The sequence below is a fragment of the Hemiscyllium ocellatum genome, chromosome 16 (genome assembly GCF_020745735.1).
Source record: "Hemiscyllium ocellatum isolate sHemOce1 chromosome 16, sHemOce1.pat.X.cur, whole genome shotgun sequence".
Taxonomy (NCBI): domain Eukaryota; kingdom Metazoa; phylum Chordata; class Chondrichthyes; order Orectolobiformes; family Hemiscylliidae; genus Hemiscyllium; species Hemiscyllium ocellatum.
Window position 1 is genome coordinate 49,809,236 of NC_083416.1, and position 15,358 is coordinate 49,824,593.

At 42.8% G+C, this 15,358-nt stretch overlaps 1 protein-coding gene across 6 annotated transcripts in view; it reads left to right on the plus strand.

The window, feature by feature from the left end:
• LOC132823420 (rho GTPase-activating protein 26-like) overlaps window positions 1-15,358 on the plus strand; it is a 248,532-nt gene that overhangs the window by 168,528 nt on the left and 64,646 nt on the right. For all 6 annotated transcript variants that reach the window (XM_060837239.1, XM_060837241.1, XM_060837242.1 and 3 more), the window contains one exon: window positions 6,768-6,873. In XM_060837239.1, coding sequence (XP_060693222.1) covers window positions 6,768-6,873 — 106 coding nt within the window. The remainder of the gene's footprint in view (window positions 1-6,767; window positions 6,874-15,358) is intronic.

A 15,358-nucleotide genomic window follows, 5' to 3' on the forward strand; every position in this document is an offset into this window, starting at 1 on the left:
ACATGTAATACTTAAATATAATACCACAAAATAACAGGGGAAAGAAAAACAACCCCGCTCCTAAAAACAGAAGTAAAATAGAATAAGGTAACCACCTCTCCCCATCAACATTAACCAAACGCCCCAACATATATAACATACACACATAGGGGGAAAGATAAGAAAAGATGAAGGGATGTAAACCAAAATAATGGGAAAGGCAGACCAGCGTCCACAATCTCTTACAGTTTATTTAAGAGAGTCCAAGAATTCCTTAGCCTTCTCCGGTGATCCGAAGTTATATATGGATCCTTCGTGGCTAAGGCGTAGCATCGCTGGATATCGTAAGGAGTACTGAATATTTAAGTCCCTTAAACGCTTCTTCGCCTCATCGAATGCCTTCCTCTTTCAGACCAAAGCTGGGGAGAAGTCCTGGAACAGCATGATCCTGGATCCTTTATAGATCATGGCTTGGGGATCTTTTCCCAGATTTCTTGAGGCTTCCAGGAGCATCTGCCTCTCCCTATAGCTCTGCAGCTGGAACAGGACCGGGCGTGGGCGCTGGGTTGAGCCGGGCCCACGTACTGTGACCCGGTAGGCCCATTCCACCCTTACCCGGCCTGATCCATTATGCAGATTTAAAAGTTGTGGCAGCCAATGCTCTAAGAATGCTGTGAGCTGACCTCCCTCTTCCTGCTCGAGCAGGCCCAACAACCGAATATTTTTTCTACGACATCGATTTTCGAGGTCATCAATGTGGTTTTGTAGGTTCTGGACTCGATTCTCGAGAAAACGGATGTGGTCGGCTGCCGATTTTATCGCAGTCTCTGAGGCTGCGGCCTTCGACTCCACCTCTCTGACTTGGCACTCCAATTCCTGAATGTCTCTGCCCTGCTTCTGCAGCTCAGCTGATAGTGCTTCTCTGCTCTGCCGAGACTCATCGATAAAAGCATCAATCCTTGCCTCCCACCTGGCAAACATCTCCTCAAAGCTCATCTTCGTTGGTAAATCTCCTGAAGTAGCTGAAGACACCTTTGTTGCAGCTGAAGAGGGAGAGGGTGGGGGAGGGGTCCCTGCTTTCTTAGAGCCGCCTGTTCCCTTCCCTTTACTCATTTTCCAGCTAGTATTAGACTATTTAAATGTACTAATAGGTAACTATTTAAGGTTAACAACTATTATAAATGGTTTAGTGAGTGTGGTGGGGGTGGATAGCCCACTTTGCCCAAGTTTTGGGTAGAGCACTGTGGACTCAGTCTTGCTGGGTCGCCGCCATCTTGGATTCTCCCCCCCCCCCAGGGTTATTTCTATTCCATACCTTGAACAAGGGAATAACATTTGCCACCCTCGAAATATCTGGTTCTACTCCAGCGGACAGTGAGGATGTAAAGATCGTCGCCAAAGGCACAGCAATCTCTTCTCTTGCTTCCTGTAGTCACTTTGGGTACATTCCATGTGGCCATGGGGACTTACTTATTCTCACACCTTTTCAAAATTTCCAGCACATCCTCCTCCTTAACATCAACCTGTTTAAGCATAACAGCCTGATTCACTCTGTCCTCGCAAACGATAAGGTCCCTCTCACTAATGAATACTGAAGCAAAGTATTTATGAAGGACCTCCCCTATCATCTGCAACTCCAGGCACAAGTTCCCTCCACTATCCCTGATTGGCCCTACCCTCACTCTGGCCATCCTCTTATTCCTTACATTAAGTGTAGAACGCCATGGGGTTTTCCTTCATCTAGCCGCTGGAGGAAGATCGCCTCATTTTCCACCTAGGAACCCTCCAACCACAAAGGATGAACTCAGATTTCTCCAGTTTCCTCATTTCCTCCCTCCCCCCACCTTGTCGCAGTCCCAACCCTCGAACCCAGCACCACCTTCCTAACCTGCAATCTTCTTCCTGACCTCTCCGTCCCCACCCCCACTCCGGCCTATCACCCTCACCTTGACCTCCTTCCACCTATTGCATTTCCAACGCCCCTCCCCCAAGTCCCTCCTCCCTACCTTTTATCTTAGCCTACTGGACACACTTTCCTCATTCCTGAAGAAGGGCTCATGCCCGAAACATAGATTCTCCTGCTCTTTTGATGCTGCCTGACCTGCTGCGCTTTTCCAGCAATACATTTTCAGCTCTGATCTCCAGCATCTGCAATCCTCACTTTCTTCCCTCTCGTCGGCCTATCTACATATTGAGTCAGGAATCCTTCCTGGACGCACCTGACAAAATCTGCTCCATCCAAACTACTTGCATGAAAGAGGTACCAATCAATATTAAGGAAGTTGAAATCACCCATGACAACAACCCTGTTACTTCTGCACTTTTTAAATCTGCCTTCAAATCTGCTCCTTGGTATCTCTCTTGCTATTGACAGGTCTGTAGAAAACTCCTAATGAAGTGACTGGTCCTTTCCAGTTTCTGACTTCCACCCCATGCTGACTCAGTCGATAAACTCTCCTCAATGATCTTCCTTTCTGCAGCTTTTATACTGTCCCTGATTAGCAATGCCACTCCCCTACCTCTTTTACCTCCATCTCCATTCCTGTTGAAACATCTAAACTCCAGAACATCCAAAAACCATTCCTGCCCCTGTGATATCCAAGTCTCCATAATGGTCACAACATCGTAGCTCCAAGTACTGATCCATGTTCTAAGTTCACCACCCCTATTCCTGACACTTCTTGCATTAAATCAACACATTTCAACCCATCACACTGACTGCATGTTTGTCCTAGCAACTGTCTAGGACTGATGAAGGGCTCTGGCCCGAAATGTCGAATTTCCTGTACCTTGGATGCTGCCTGACCTGCTGTGCTTTAACCAGCAACACATTTTCAGCTAGCAACTGTCTATCCTTCCTCACTCTCGCTCTGCACACTGTATCTGCCTATTCACCAGCTACCGCATCCTCTGATCCATAGCTCCAGTTCCCATCCCCCTGTCAAACTAGTTTGAACACTCCCAAAGAGCCCTAGCAAACCTCCCACCCAGGATATTGGTAGCTCTTCAGTTGAGGTGCAACCCATCCTCTTTGTACAGGTCCCACGTTCCCCAGAGGGTATCCCAAAGATCCACATCTCTGAAGCCCTCTTCCACCAGCTCTGCAGCCACATGTTCAGCCGCACTCGCTCTCTGTTCCTAGCTTCACTAGCCCATGGCACTGGTAGCAATCCTGAGATTGCTATTGTGCTCGTCCTGCCTTTTAGCTTCCAACCTAACAGCCTATATTCTCTTTTCAGGTCCTCATTCTTTTGCCTGGCTATGTCATTGGTACTGATGAGTACCACGACTTCTGGCTGCACACCCTCCCCTTTAAGAGTCTTTTAGGTTCGATCCAAGACACCCCTGACCCTGGCACCCATGAGGCAATATATCATTCAGGAATCTCGTTCGTGACCACAGAATCTCCTGTCTGTTCGTCTACCCATTGATTCTCCTGCCACCATCGCTGTCCTATTCTCTTCTGAGGCACAGACCTAGGCCCAGTCCAGAGATCTGGCCGTTGTAGCTTTCCTCTGGTAGGTTGTTTACCCCCCCAACAATATCAAAAGCGGTATACTTATTATTGAAGAGAAAGGCCACAGAGGATCCCTGCACTGTTTGCCTACTTGTATCATTTATAGTCACAGGTGAGTGCCAGAAGATTGAAGATTTGCTAATGTAGTGCCACTATTTAAGAAAGATGGTAAAGAAAAGCCAGGGAACTATAAACCAGTGAGCTTGATATTGGTGGTGGGCAAGTTGTTGGAGGGAATCTTGAGGGACAGGATTTACATGTATTTGGCAAGGTAAAGACTGATTAGGGTTAGTCAACATGGTTTTGTACATGGGAAGTCATGTCTCACTAACTTGATTGAGATTTTTGATGAAGTAACAAAGAGGATTGATGATGGCAGAGTGGTGAACATGGTCTATATGCACTTTAGTAAGGCATTCAACAAGGTTCCTCATGGTAGACTGGTTAGTAAGGTTAGATCATATGGAATTCAGGGAGAACTAGCCATTCGGATACAGAATCGGCTTGAAGGTAGAAGACAGAGGGTGGTGGTGGAGGTTTGCGTTTTAGACTGGAGGCCTGTGACCAGTGGAGTGCCACAAGAATCAGTGCTGGGTCCACTGCTTTACATCATTTATATAAATGATTTGGATGTGGATATGGGAAGTATAGTTTGTAAGTTTGCAGACGATACCAAAATTGGAGGTGTAATGGACAGCGAAGAAGGTTACCTCAGATTACAACAGGGTTTTGGCCTGATGGGCCAATGGGCCAAAGAGTGTCACATGGAGTTTAATTTAGATAAATGTGAGGTGCTGCATTTTGGAAAGACAAATCTTAGCAGGACTTATACACTTAATGGTAAGGTCCTAGGGAGTGTTGCTGAACCAAGAGACCTTGGAGTGCAGGTTCATAGCTCCTTGAAAGTGGAGTCGCAGGTAGATAGGATAGTGAAGGCGGCATTTGGTATGCTTTCCTTTATTGGTCAGAGTATTGAGTACAGGAGTTGGGAGGTCATGTTGCGGCTATACAGAACATTGGTTAGGGCACTTTTGGAATATTGTGTGCAATTCTGGTCTCCCTCCTATAGGAAGGATGTTGTGAAACTTGAAAGGGTTCAGAAAAAATTTACAAGCATGTTGCCAGGGTTGGAGGGTTTGAGCTGTGGGGAGCGGCTGAGTAGACTGGGGCTGGTTTCTTTGGAGCGTTGGAAGTTGAGGGATGTCTCTGTATAGAGGTTTATGAAATCATGCGAGAATTGGATTGGGTGTGCAGACAAGGTCTTTTCCCAGGGGTTGGGAGTCCAAGCTAGAGGGCATAGGGTCAAAGAGGAAAGATTTAAAAGATACCTAAGAGGCAACGTTTTCATGCATTGAGTAATGCGTGTTTGGAATGAGCCACCAGAGGAAGTGGTGGAGGCTGGTACAATTACAATATTTAAAAGACTCCTGATGGGTATATGAATAGGTAGGGTTTAAGAGGGATACGGGACAAATATTGGCAGATGGCACTCGATTACTTGAGGATATCTGCTCAGTGTGGACAGGTTGGACTGAAGGGTCTGTCAATGAAAAGGGGTTAGATGGTTGTGCAGATCACGTATTCTACATGCAACACTGGTTTGCTTTCCACCCTAAGTTGGGCAACAGAGGGTTTGTTAGTTATGGGCAGCTAGCTAGAATCGTGACTATGTAGGGAAGGGCCACTGGACCCGAAACAGGAACTCTGATTTCTCTTCACAGATACTGCCAGACTAGCTGAACCTTTCCGGCAATTTCTGTTTTTGTACCTGATTTCAAGCATCTGCAGTTCTTTCAGTTTTAACTTAGTGCACATGTAGTCACCTTAAGCAATATAAGTATCCCTGGCCTTCCACATACAGAGGAGCATTTGATCTGGCCTGGCTGTCTTAGTGTGGCTTACTCTTAAGTTATCTGCCCAGATACTCCCTCTTGTTATAAGAATATTAAATATATACTAGTGTCCTCACCTTGGCCACTGTTCTTGGTGATGTTGAATACTTGACAAAAGGTTCTCCCATTGCTTTGCTCCTCTCGTATTCTATTTAAATTAAACAGAGAAAATACTCCATAAATACCCTTGTGTAATGAAGCAAAGCTCCAGAATATTTGCTCAGCCGACATAGTCACTAGTCTAGCCAGCTGCCCATAACTAACAAACCCTCTGTTGCCCAACTTAGGGTGGAAAGCAAACCGGTGTCACATGTAGAATACGTGGTCAGCACAACCATCTAACCCCTTTTCATTGACAGATAGTTCTAGGTGGAGAATTGCTCAGTCCTGTAGAGCTTTTGATCTCTCTTCACAGGTTTACCAGAATATTGCCTGGTTTGTAGGGTATGAGCTATGAGAAAAGATTGGACAAACTTGGTTTCTTCTCACTTGAACGTCAGACACTGTGGGGTCACCTTATAGAAGTTTACAAAATTATGAGAGGCATTGTTGTAATAGATAGTTGGAGTCATTTTAGAAATATCAATTACTAGGGACAAAGGGTTAAGGTAAAAGTGGGAAAGTTTAAAGAAGATGTGAGAGGTAAGGCTTTGGCACAGAGCTTGGGAAGTGCCTGGAATGCACTGCCAGAAGAGGTGGTAGACACAGGTACGATAGCAATGGCTAAGAGGCATCTTGACAGATACATGAAAGGACAGGGAATAGAGAGATGGGAGCATGTAGAGAAAAAGTATTTTTAGGATAAGAAGGCATCATGTGTCAGCATGATAGATTGATGGGCATGTTCCTATGATGTACTGTTCTTTGTTCTTTTCTGTTGAGTATGGATGGCATTTAGCAATTCTGGGCTTGTCAAAGACCATTTTAATGATTTTAATGTCCTTTATATTTTCTAAATGGCAACGTAAGATCGCAACGTTCATTTTATGAAACCTATGTGAGCTGTATTACGAAGCAAACTAATAATCCAACTAATTGTTTCAAAAGAGTGCTTGCACAATTAACCCTTTGCATGTATTGACATCCAACTAACTTGAGAACTCTTAGTGATAAATGATATTATAGTATTTTTTCAAGTGAAAATATCAGTTTTGGTTGATGTAGTCATGATTTGGAGATGCCGGTGTTGGACTGAGGTGTACAAAGTTAAAAATCACACAACACCAGGTTATAGTCCAACAGGTTTAATTGGAAGCACACTAGCTTTCATAGTGTTGCTAGTGTGCTTCCAATTAAACCTGTTGGACTATAACCTGGTGTTGTGTGATTTTTAACTTAGTTGATATAAATATTTTAATTCTGATTTTAATTCCGACTAGAATTGGATCATCCAGAATCGAGACTTTCAGAGATTCATAAATATGTGCATCGGCTCCCAGAAAAGAACAGAGCCATGTTGGAAATAACAATCAAACATTTGGCAAAGTAAGACAAAGCTCCCTGTTTTAATTGATTTAATAGAGTTTTAGTATAAATTTTCACTAATTCTCTTTACAAATGCATACAAATTAATTTTTAGATAATTATTAAATCTAATAAAATGATGTTCTGCGTGTAACTCCTTTTGCTATTGTATTCTCTCAAGTGGCAAATCGTGGCTTTACGCCACCAGTTTGTAATTTGTGTACTTTTGATACAGAGGACCAGTAAAGTCAAACTTGTGGACCTTTTTCTTGTGAGCAGCATATTTCAATTTTTTTTTACACAAGTAGGCTGCTGAACAAAGTTAGAACAAGAAGGTATTCAATTTATTTCATAATCAGAGCTATGATAAAATACTTTTTTATGAACAGTCTTCAAACAGAGGACTAACTTATCTGGCGACACCAAGATAGTAGGTGAATTTCACATTCTCTCTCATCTGCTTTGCCTGGGAGGGTTGTAGGTTAAACATCATTCAGGAAAAATTTGATATCCCATTGAGTTACCAAGATAGGCTTTCCTTCAGTCCTGTGTAATACTTCATCTGTCCCAGGTCATGCTGCCTCTAGTTCTCATTCCCTTTGGCCTTGCCATTGCATTTTTACATCTTAGCTCCTCTGGAGGTGTGTTCAAGTGGGAGGAACAGGCCTATCTTCCAACCTATTCTCCCCAGCAACCAACATCCTTGTCTCCCTGTTTCTTCTTGTAGACTGCTGCTCAAAAGAAGCAGCTGCAATGGAGGTGTAGCCCTGTCCTGAAATCTCCACTAATTTCAATTTGGAATGTCACTCCTCAGACTGTATTAGAGTCACAGAGTCATAGAGATGTACAGCGTGGAAACAGACCGTTCAGTCCAACCCGTCCACGCTGATCAGATATCCCAACCCAATCTAGTCCCACCTGTCAGCACCCGGCCCATATCCCTCCAAACCCTTCCTATTCATATACCCATCCAAATGCCTCTTAAATGTTGCAATTTTACCAGCCTCCACCACTTCCTCTGACAGCTCATTCCATTCCCGTGCTACCCTCTGTGTGAAAAAGTTGCCACTTAGGTCTCTTTTATATCTTTTCCCTCTCACCCTAAACCTATGCCCTCTAGTTCTGAACTCCCTGACCCCAGGGGAAAGACTTTGCCTGTTTACCCCATCCATACCCCTCATAATTTTTTAAACATCTTTAAGGTCACCCCTCTGCCTCCAACGCTCCAGGGAAAACAGTCCCAGCCTGTTCAGTCTCTCCCTGTTGCTCAAATCCTGCAACCCTGGCAACATCCTTGTAAATCTTTTCTGAACCCTTTCAAGTTTCACAATATCTTTCCGATAGGAAGGAGACCAGAATTGCACGCAATATTTCAACAGTGGCATAACCAATGTCCTGTACAGCTGCAACATGACCTCCCAACTCCTGTACTCAATTCTCTGACCAACAAAGGAAAGCATACCAAATGCTGCCTTTATTATCCTATCTATCTGCGACTCCATTTTCAAGGAGCTATGAACCTGCACTCCAAGGACTTTGTTCAGCAACACTCCCAAGGACTTTACCATTAAGTGTATAAGTCCTGCTAAGATTTGCTTTCCCATAATGCAGCACCTTGCATTTATCTGAATTCAACTCCATCTGCCACTTCTCAGCCCATCTGCTGCAGATCCTGTTGTAATCTGAGGTAACCCTCTTCGCTGACCACTACACCTCCAATTGTGATGTCATCTGCAAATTTACTAACTGTACCTCTTATGCTCGCATCCAAATCATTTATGTAAATGACAAAAAGTAGGGGACCCAGCACAGATCCTTGTGGCACTCCATTGGTCACAGGCCTCCAGTCTGAAAACAACCCTCTACCACCACCCTCTGTCTTCAACCTTTTGAGCCAGTTCTGTATCCAAATGGCTAGTTCTCCCTGTATTCCATGAGATCTAACCTTGCTAATCAGTCTCCCATGGGGAACCTTGTTGAATGCCTTATTGAAGTCCATGTAGATCACAATTACTGCTCTGCCCTCATCACTCCCCTTTGTTACACTTCAGAAAACTCAATCAAGTTTGAGAGACATGATTTCCCACACACAAAGCCATGTTGACTATCCCTAATCAGTCCTTGTCTTTCCAAATACATGTACATCCTGTCCCTCAGGATTCCTTATGAATACTTGCCCATCACCAAGGTCAGGCTCACTGATCTGTAGTTCCCTAGCTTGTCCTTACCACCCTCCTTAAACTGTGGCACATCGTTTGTCAACCTCCAGACTTCCAGCACCTCCCCCGTGACTACCGATGATATAAATATCTCAGCAAGAGGCCAAGCAATTACTTCTCTAGCTTCCCACAGAGTTCTCGAATGCACCTGTTAAGGTCCTGGGGATTTATTCACCTTTACCCATTTCAAGACACCCAGCACTTCTTCCTCAGTAATCTGAACATTTTGCAAGATGTCACCATCTGTGGACAACGAGGAGCTAAGGAATGTTAAATGGAAAGAAAAATCTTGGACAGTTTCTTTTCATAGTATGTTATAAACTGGATTTGCGAAGTAGAGGAACGAATTGTATACTTTCTCGCATACAAATAATATGGGAATGTTATGGGCAGATGCAAAACAAGGCTACTAAGAACTATTTGATTTGCAGAAAGTCACCTTGTTTTCATTCATTGTTTTATTTAACCAAATTTAAGTGGAGAGAAGAGTTCCCTTGTGTTAATACTTAGGTATCAGGTTCATGACAAAATGTTCAGAATTTTTTAAAAACTAGGCGTCTCTTACAAAATTGTAAAACATCACCACAGCTATTTAGTAGATTAGCAAGTGTACTTTGACATCAATTTTGTGAAAGGATGGCAGTAGGATACATAGTAATATAAAAATCTAAGTGGTTATTGAATCTGCAATTATGTTCCTCTGTCAAATTAAAAACATGTGATAATACCATTACTGTTGAGTCTAGATTAATTAAGATTCTAATAAATTGATTAAAGTGGTGCTCCTGGACATTCTGCTCCCAGAGATCTGTGTTATGCATCTCAGCCCATGAGAATTGTTGCGAATATGGGTAGAGCATTTGTGAATTGGAAGACAGGATGTTAGAATTTGATGTTTGTAAAATGATAAGGAGGAGGAACGTATGGTCCCTTTTAAAAGATGTGTTTTTTTAATGCAAATTGTAGCATTTTGTATTGGAAAGCCAAATAAAGTTTTTGCCAAGGCAACAAGTCTTTTTTAAATTTAGCCAATCAATTTAAACCAAGCACTTAGCTACCAAGAGTCCATTAAATTTAAATCTGCTGGTTTTGACAACCTAGCCTCAACCCTATTGTAAGAAATTAATAGGTCAGCAAGGGTGTAAAAGAAGACAACATTTGGACAATGGATGAGAGCCAACTGATGTCCGCCAAGAGATAACAACTTTCAGCTCTCAGAGAAAGCACCATCTAGTTAATAAAGGTCCCACAGTACTGTTAGCTAATTCACAGAGAGAACATTCCTAACAAAAGATCTAACACAAGAATTCGACAAAGAGAGACATTCCTGATGCAAGAATTCGAAAGAGGAGGTGTTCCTGAAAGAAGATCAGCAGAGAAGACACACGGTATTCCTGAAGACACATCCTAGTTGTAATTTTGAGAGACTAAATTCTATTGTTTTTTTTATATGAGTGGGACTTGTATTTCACTGGAAAGCAATCTATTAGAATTTTGTTTTAGTTGGCAGTAGTTCATAGTTAGAGGGGAAATGTTCGGATTGTTAGTGGTTCTGAAAATCTTTCATTGTTGGAGTGCAATAATAAATTGCTACTTGTTGATTATAGAGTGAGTGAAAGGGTTTCATTTCATTTAATCACTCCTTTACAACAGATTGGTGAGAGATAGTCTATACCACTTTTCACACTACTTTAATAGATGATAAGGTGAGACTAGCCTCTTGTGTTTCGGTTTTAGTTATCAGAAGGGGTCAACTTTCGCTTTACAACAGAGTCCACTGCCAGTCTGCATCTTTGTATCTGGCTGGAATTCCATGGTCCTGACTTAAAGTAAATTTTATGCTTCCTGATCTAAAGGTGGCCTGCAATTTTCCATCATCTTTCTGTTCTTCCATTGATTGGCACACTTCTCAGAAGTTCATTCCCAATGCAGTATTTTCATCAGTGCTTACTTTGGTGCTCTATCCCGAAAGTAACTTCTGAACTAACTCATCTGCTGTATAGACACTGTTTTGTTAAGCGTCAAATTCAGTCCACCCTCAAATTTTGAGCATTATCTCCCCATGTGACTTGTGAATTTAACCTTGGGCTCTCTCATATTGTTTCATCTCTGTTACCTGAGTTTTCATCTTGTCCGTTAAAGTGTGTGATTTCTCGAAGCAAGTCACTTATATTTACACCTTTTTGAAGCCAGCTTTCTATAATTTCTTTGTGTGCGATCTATCTTTATGCTTCCTTTCACCTCCCTACTCTCTGGTACTCTACTCTTCTAAATATCTAATTCATTCCTTCACTACTTCTCAAACTTCCTAACCTCCTTGTGCTGTTCCAAGCTTTACTCCTTCTTGAGTAACCCATGAGTTCCCTCTCTACCTGTTTTGGAATTCTGAAGGGTCAATCATGGCTGCTTTCAGTACAAGCAGCAATCTCAAGTGCTCACTAATGTTCTCTTGCTGACTTTCCTCAGCAATGTCCTAGCAGCAGGCTAAGCTTGCCAATTACTGCCTCTTCCAATCCAACCGAACTCTCCTAATGCTGACCATGTGGATTATGTCAGTGGGTCGGATCTCACCATTCTCTCCGCATTTCCCTCCACCTTGTGCTTTCACTGGGTCACTGCAAGCAAGGAGTTCATTATTGATGATTCATCAGTATTGTGGATTGAATAGGAACTTAATAGAGGAGTGATGCGACTGTCATCTAACTGTAACTTCCTACCTGCCAATTGCTTTCATTATTCACCTTACTCCAATATTGCAGTGACACATTGTCTCTTATCAGAAAATCACACGTCGGTCTAACCCTTGTGTGATTTTCTGCTCCTTTGAACGTTTTAGCTTGTTACACCCCTCTGACCTCCTCTCTTTTAAAATCTTTGTTCTCTTCCTTCTCCCCAACTATGGCACATGGCACATTTCTCACCAACTACAGTCAGTTCTGCTATAACACGCGTTTATTCAACGTGAATTAGCTTTAATGCGATTGAAGAATTTAGACCCTTATTTGTAGAATGTGAACTTTCCTTTCCTGTATTGGCAATAATGCAACTCTGTTCCCATTAGTTTAAATGGTGTGGCTTTTTCGTGATTTTCTTGTAACACGAGATTGCACAAGACCAGAACTATTGTGGGATATCAGAACCGACTGTATCTGCATTGTTTTCCTCCTCCATTATCTACACATAAACAACGAATTTTGAGATTTCAACTTTCATCTCATTTCATCATTGTCCATTTGCTCTTGAGATTAGCACCCTCCTATTCATCCTTAATCTCTCCGTCCACATAAATTCCCCAGTCTATATTTGCAGCCACTGCTTTTGCTCATGTGGCCTTGCCACTTCCAGAGTGTCCACCACAGGTAAGGCCATTTCCCATCACTTCCTTGGACTGATCTTTACCTATATCATGCTTCACTAACCCACTCCCACCTTCGTCCACTGTGTGATTTATTTGTCTATTACTGCAAAAGGCTGCCTTCATATTGACTTCAAACTTCAAGTTCGATATCTCAATTGTCCAACCTTGCCTGACCTTCTGGTAGTCTTGCCATTTCTGTAACCACTCTCATTTCCAATGCTTAAGACCCCATTAAAACATTATTTTCTCTCACCTTGGTGGGTTGTCGCCATGTAAAATCAGTGGGTCACAGATTTAAACATTTATCTTCTTAAAACTTGTTGAATATTTATGGCAGGCAACCTATCCAACCTTCCAATGCTAGATTTGGTAAGACCACCATAAAGCCCTGTGAGGTTTTGTTCTCAACTTTGGAAATAACTGATTATTTCAGGATCATCATGGAATATCATGGTAAGCTCCTACAAATTGTTTATTTGAACCTTTCTCACAGGTTTCTTAATCCTCACCTCCAGCAGTGTGCGATGAACTCATAGACATCTTTGTTACAAAGTTTGTGACCATATGATTCACTGTGGTAGAGTTACGGGCATAGAGATGGAGAGCATGGACACAGACCTTTCGGTTCAACTTGTCCATGCTGACCAGATATCCCGACCCAATCTCGTCCCACCTGTCAGCACCTGGCCCATATCCATCCAAATCCCTCCTGGTCATTACCCATCCAGATGCCTTCTAAATGTTGCAATTGTATCAACCTCCACTTCCTCTGGCAGCTCATTCCATACACGTACCACCCTCTGCATGAAAAAGTTGCCCCTTAAATCTTTTTTATATCTTTCCCCTCTTACCCTAAACCTATGCCCTCTAGTTCTGGACTCCCCTGCCCTAAGGAAAATACTTTTTCTATTTATCCTATCCATGCCCTTCATGATTTTGCAAACCACTATAAGGTCACCCCTCAGCTTCCAGCGCTCCAGGGAAAACAGCCCAAGCCTATTCAACCTCCCCCTATAGCCCAAATCCTCCAACCTTGGCAGCATCCTTGTAAATTTTTTCTGAACCCTTTCAAGTTTCACAACATCTTTCCATTAGGAAGGAGACCAGAATTGCATACAATATTCCAACAGTGGCCTCACCAATGTCCTGTACAGTCGCAACATGACCTCCCAACTCCTGTACTCAATATTCAGATCAAGAAAGGAAAGCATATCAAAAACCTTCTTCACTATCCTATCTACCTGCAACTACACTTTCAAGGAGCTATGAACCTGCACTCCAAGGTCTCTTTGCTCAGCAACACATGGAAACACAGGTCCATGGCTTGTTGAATCTGGTGGATGATCTCAAAAATGGAAGCAAAAGAAAGAACCTGCATGTTGATGCCATACTGGAGGGGTCGGAAGGTGAGTGACCGGTGGGGTTCTTTGAGAAGTGGTTCCCAGAATTCCTTAGTTTGGAGGCTGAAAAGGGAAGGGTAAAGATTGAGACAGCCCACCAGGTGGTAGCACAAAAGTCAGGTATGGACCAGCACCTCCACCCTGTCCTCGTAAGGTTTCATCATTATAAACACAAGCAAAGAGTCCATGAAGCTTCCAGAGCCCAGGCGAGGGATCCAAAGGCTTTTGTGCATGGGAGCTCCAGGGTCATGTTTTTTCAAGACTTCTCGATGATCAAGACAAGAAAGTCCTATGATTGCCTCAAGAAGAGATTGAGAGAACTTGGAATCCAGTATTCTTTAAGATATCCAGTGATACTTCAGATCAATCATAATGGATGTATACATTTATTTGACTCTCCAGAGAAAACGAGGAACTTTGTGGACATGCTGACTTAAATAGGGCGATCAAATAGGCATAGAGGTCGGAGCTGTTCGGGTTTGCTCTCCTTTAAAGAGGACTTGGTGGAATCTCCTTTCTGTCGATAAGAAGTTGCGTTAACTTGTGCTCGAGGTCAATAGAGTATTTACCCTTCATCTCTAAGTTAAGTTATACCAAGGGATGGGTGAAATATTTATTTTTAACTTGTCTTTGGTTTTTTCCCTACTACTGGGCTGCCAGTGTATGTGGTACGACCCCAGCGGGTAGGAGTTAAGAAGGCGTTTGGAATGGTTAGCAGGGTCATGGGATGTGTAGCTGCCCCATCTGAATTGGGGGGAGGTGGGGTGTGGGTAAATTGTTCTAATCAGTGCCTTTGGTGATTTTTTTTTTCTCTTTGGTGTATATGGTTTTTAAGTTTTATGGATTTGTTGGCTGTAGTTAGTTTATGTAGTTTTGGGTTTTGTGGATTTTCTTGCATTGAAGCTCAATGATCTGTAGTTCGAGTTTTCCCTCTCTGGAGTCTAAATGGTGCTATGAAAAAGGATGTGTTCAAGTGGTGCACCTGGAACATTAAGGGGAGTCACTCGCCAGTCAAGAGGAAGAAGGCTACTTTCCTGTCTTAAATGGGAGAGGGTGGATGTTTCCTTCTTGCAAGAAACATACCTAGATGATGCAGAGCATTTGAAACTGCAACAGAATGGGTATGACCAGATTTATTTCTCATCTTTCAATACGAGGAATAGAGGGGGGGAGGCATTCTAGTTAGAAAGAATCTTCCATTTAAGTTGTTAGAGAGTGTACTAAAGACACACACACGAGAGATTTATAATCCTTAAAGCTCTGATACATGGGGAAAAATACGAATTTTAAGTGTCATTGTCCCCCGGCCCAACCCTTTAAGGTCTAGACTGGTTAACCCTGCATCTCAGTGTATTATTGTAGCGGAGGGGAGTTTCAGTTGTCTAATAGTTCCTATGGCAGACAGATGTTCCAAAGGCCCTCAGAAATCATCGTCACAATCTAAGCAATTAAGGGATTTATGTGCTGAACTGGGATTGGTAGATGTTTGGAGGTAGCTTCACCCTACTGGTAGTGATTTCACGTTCTTC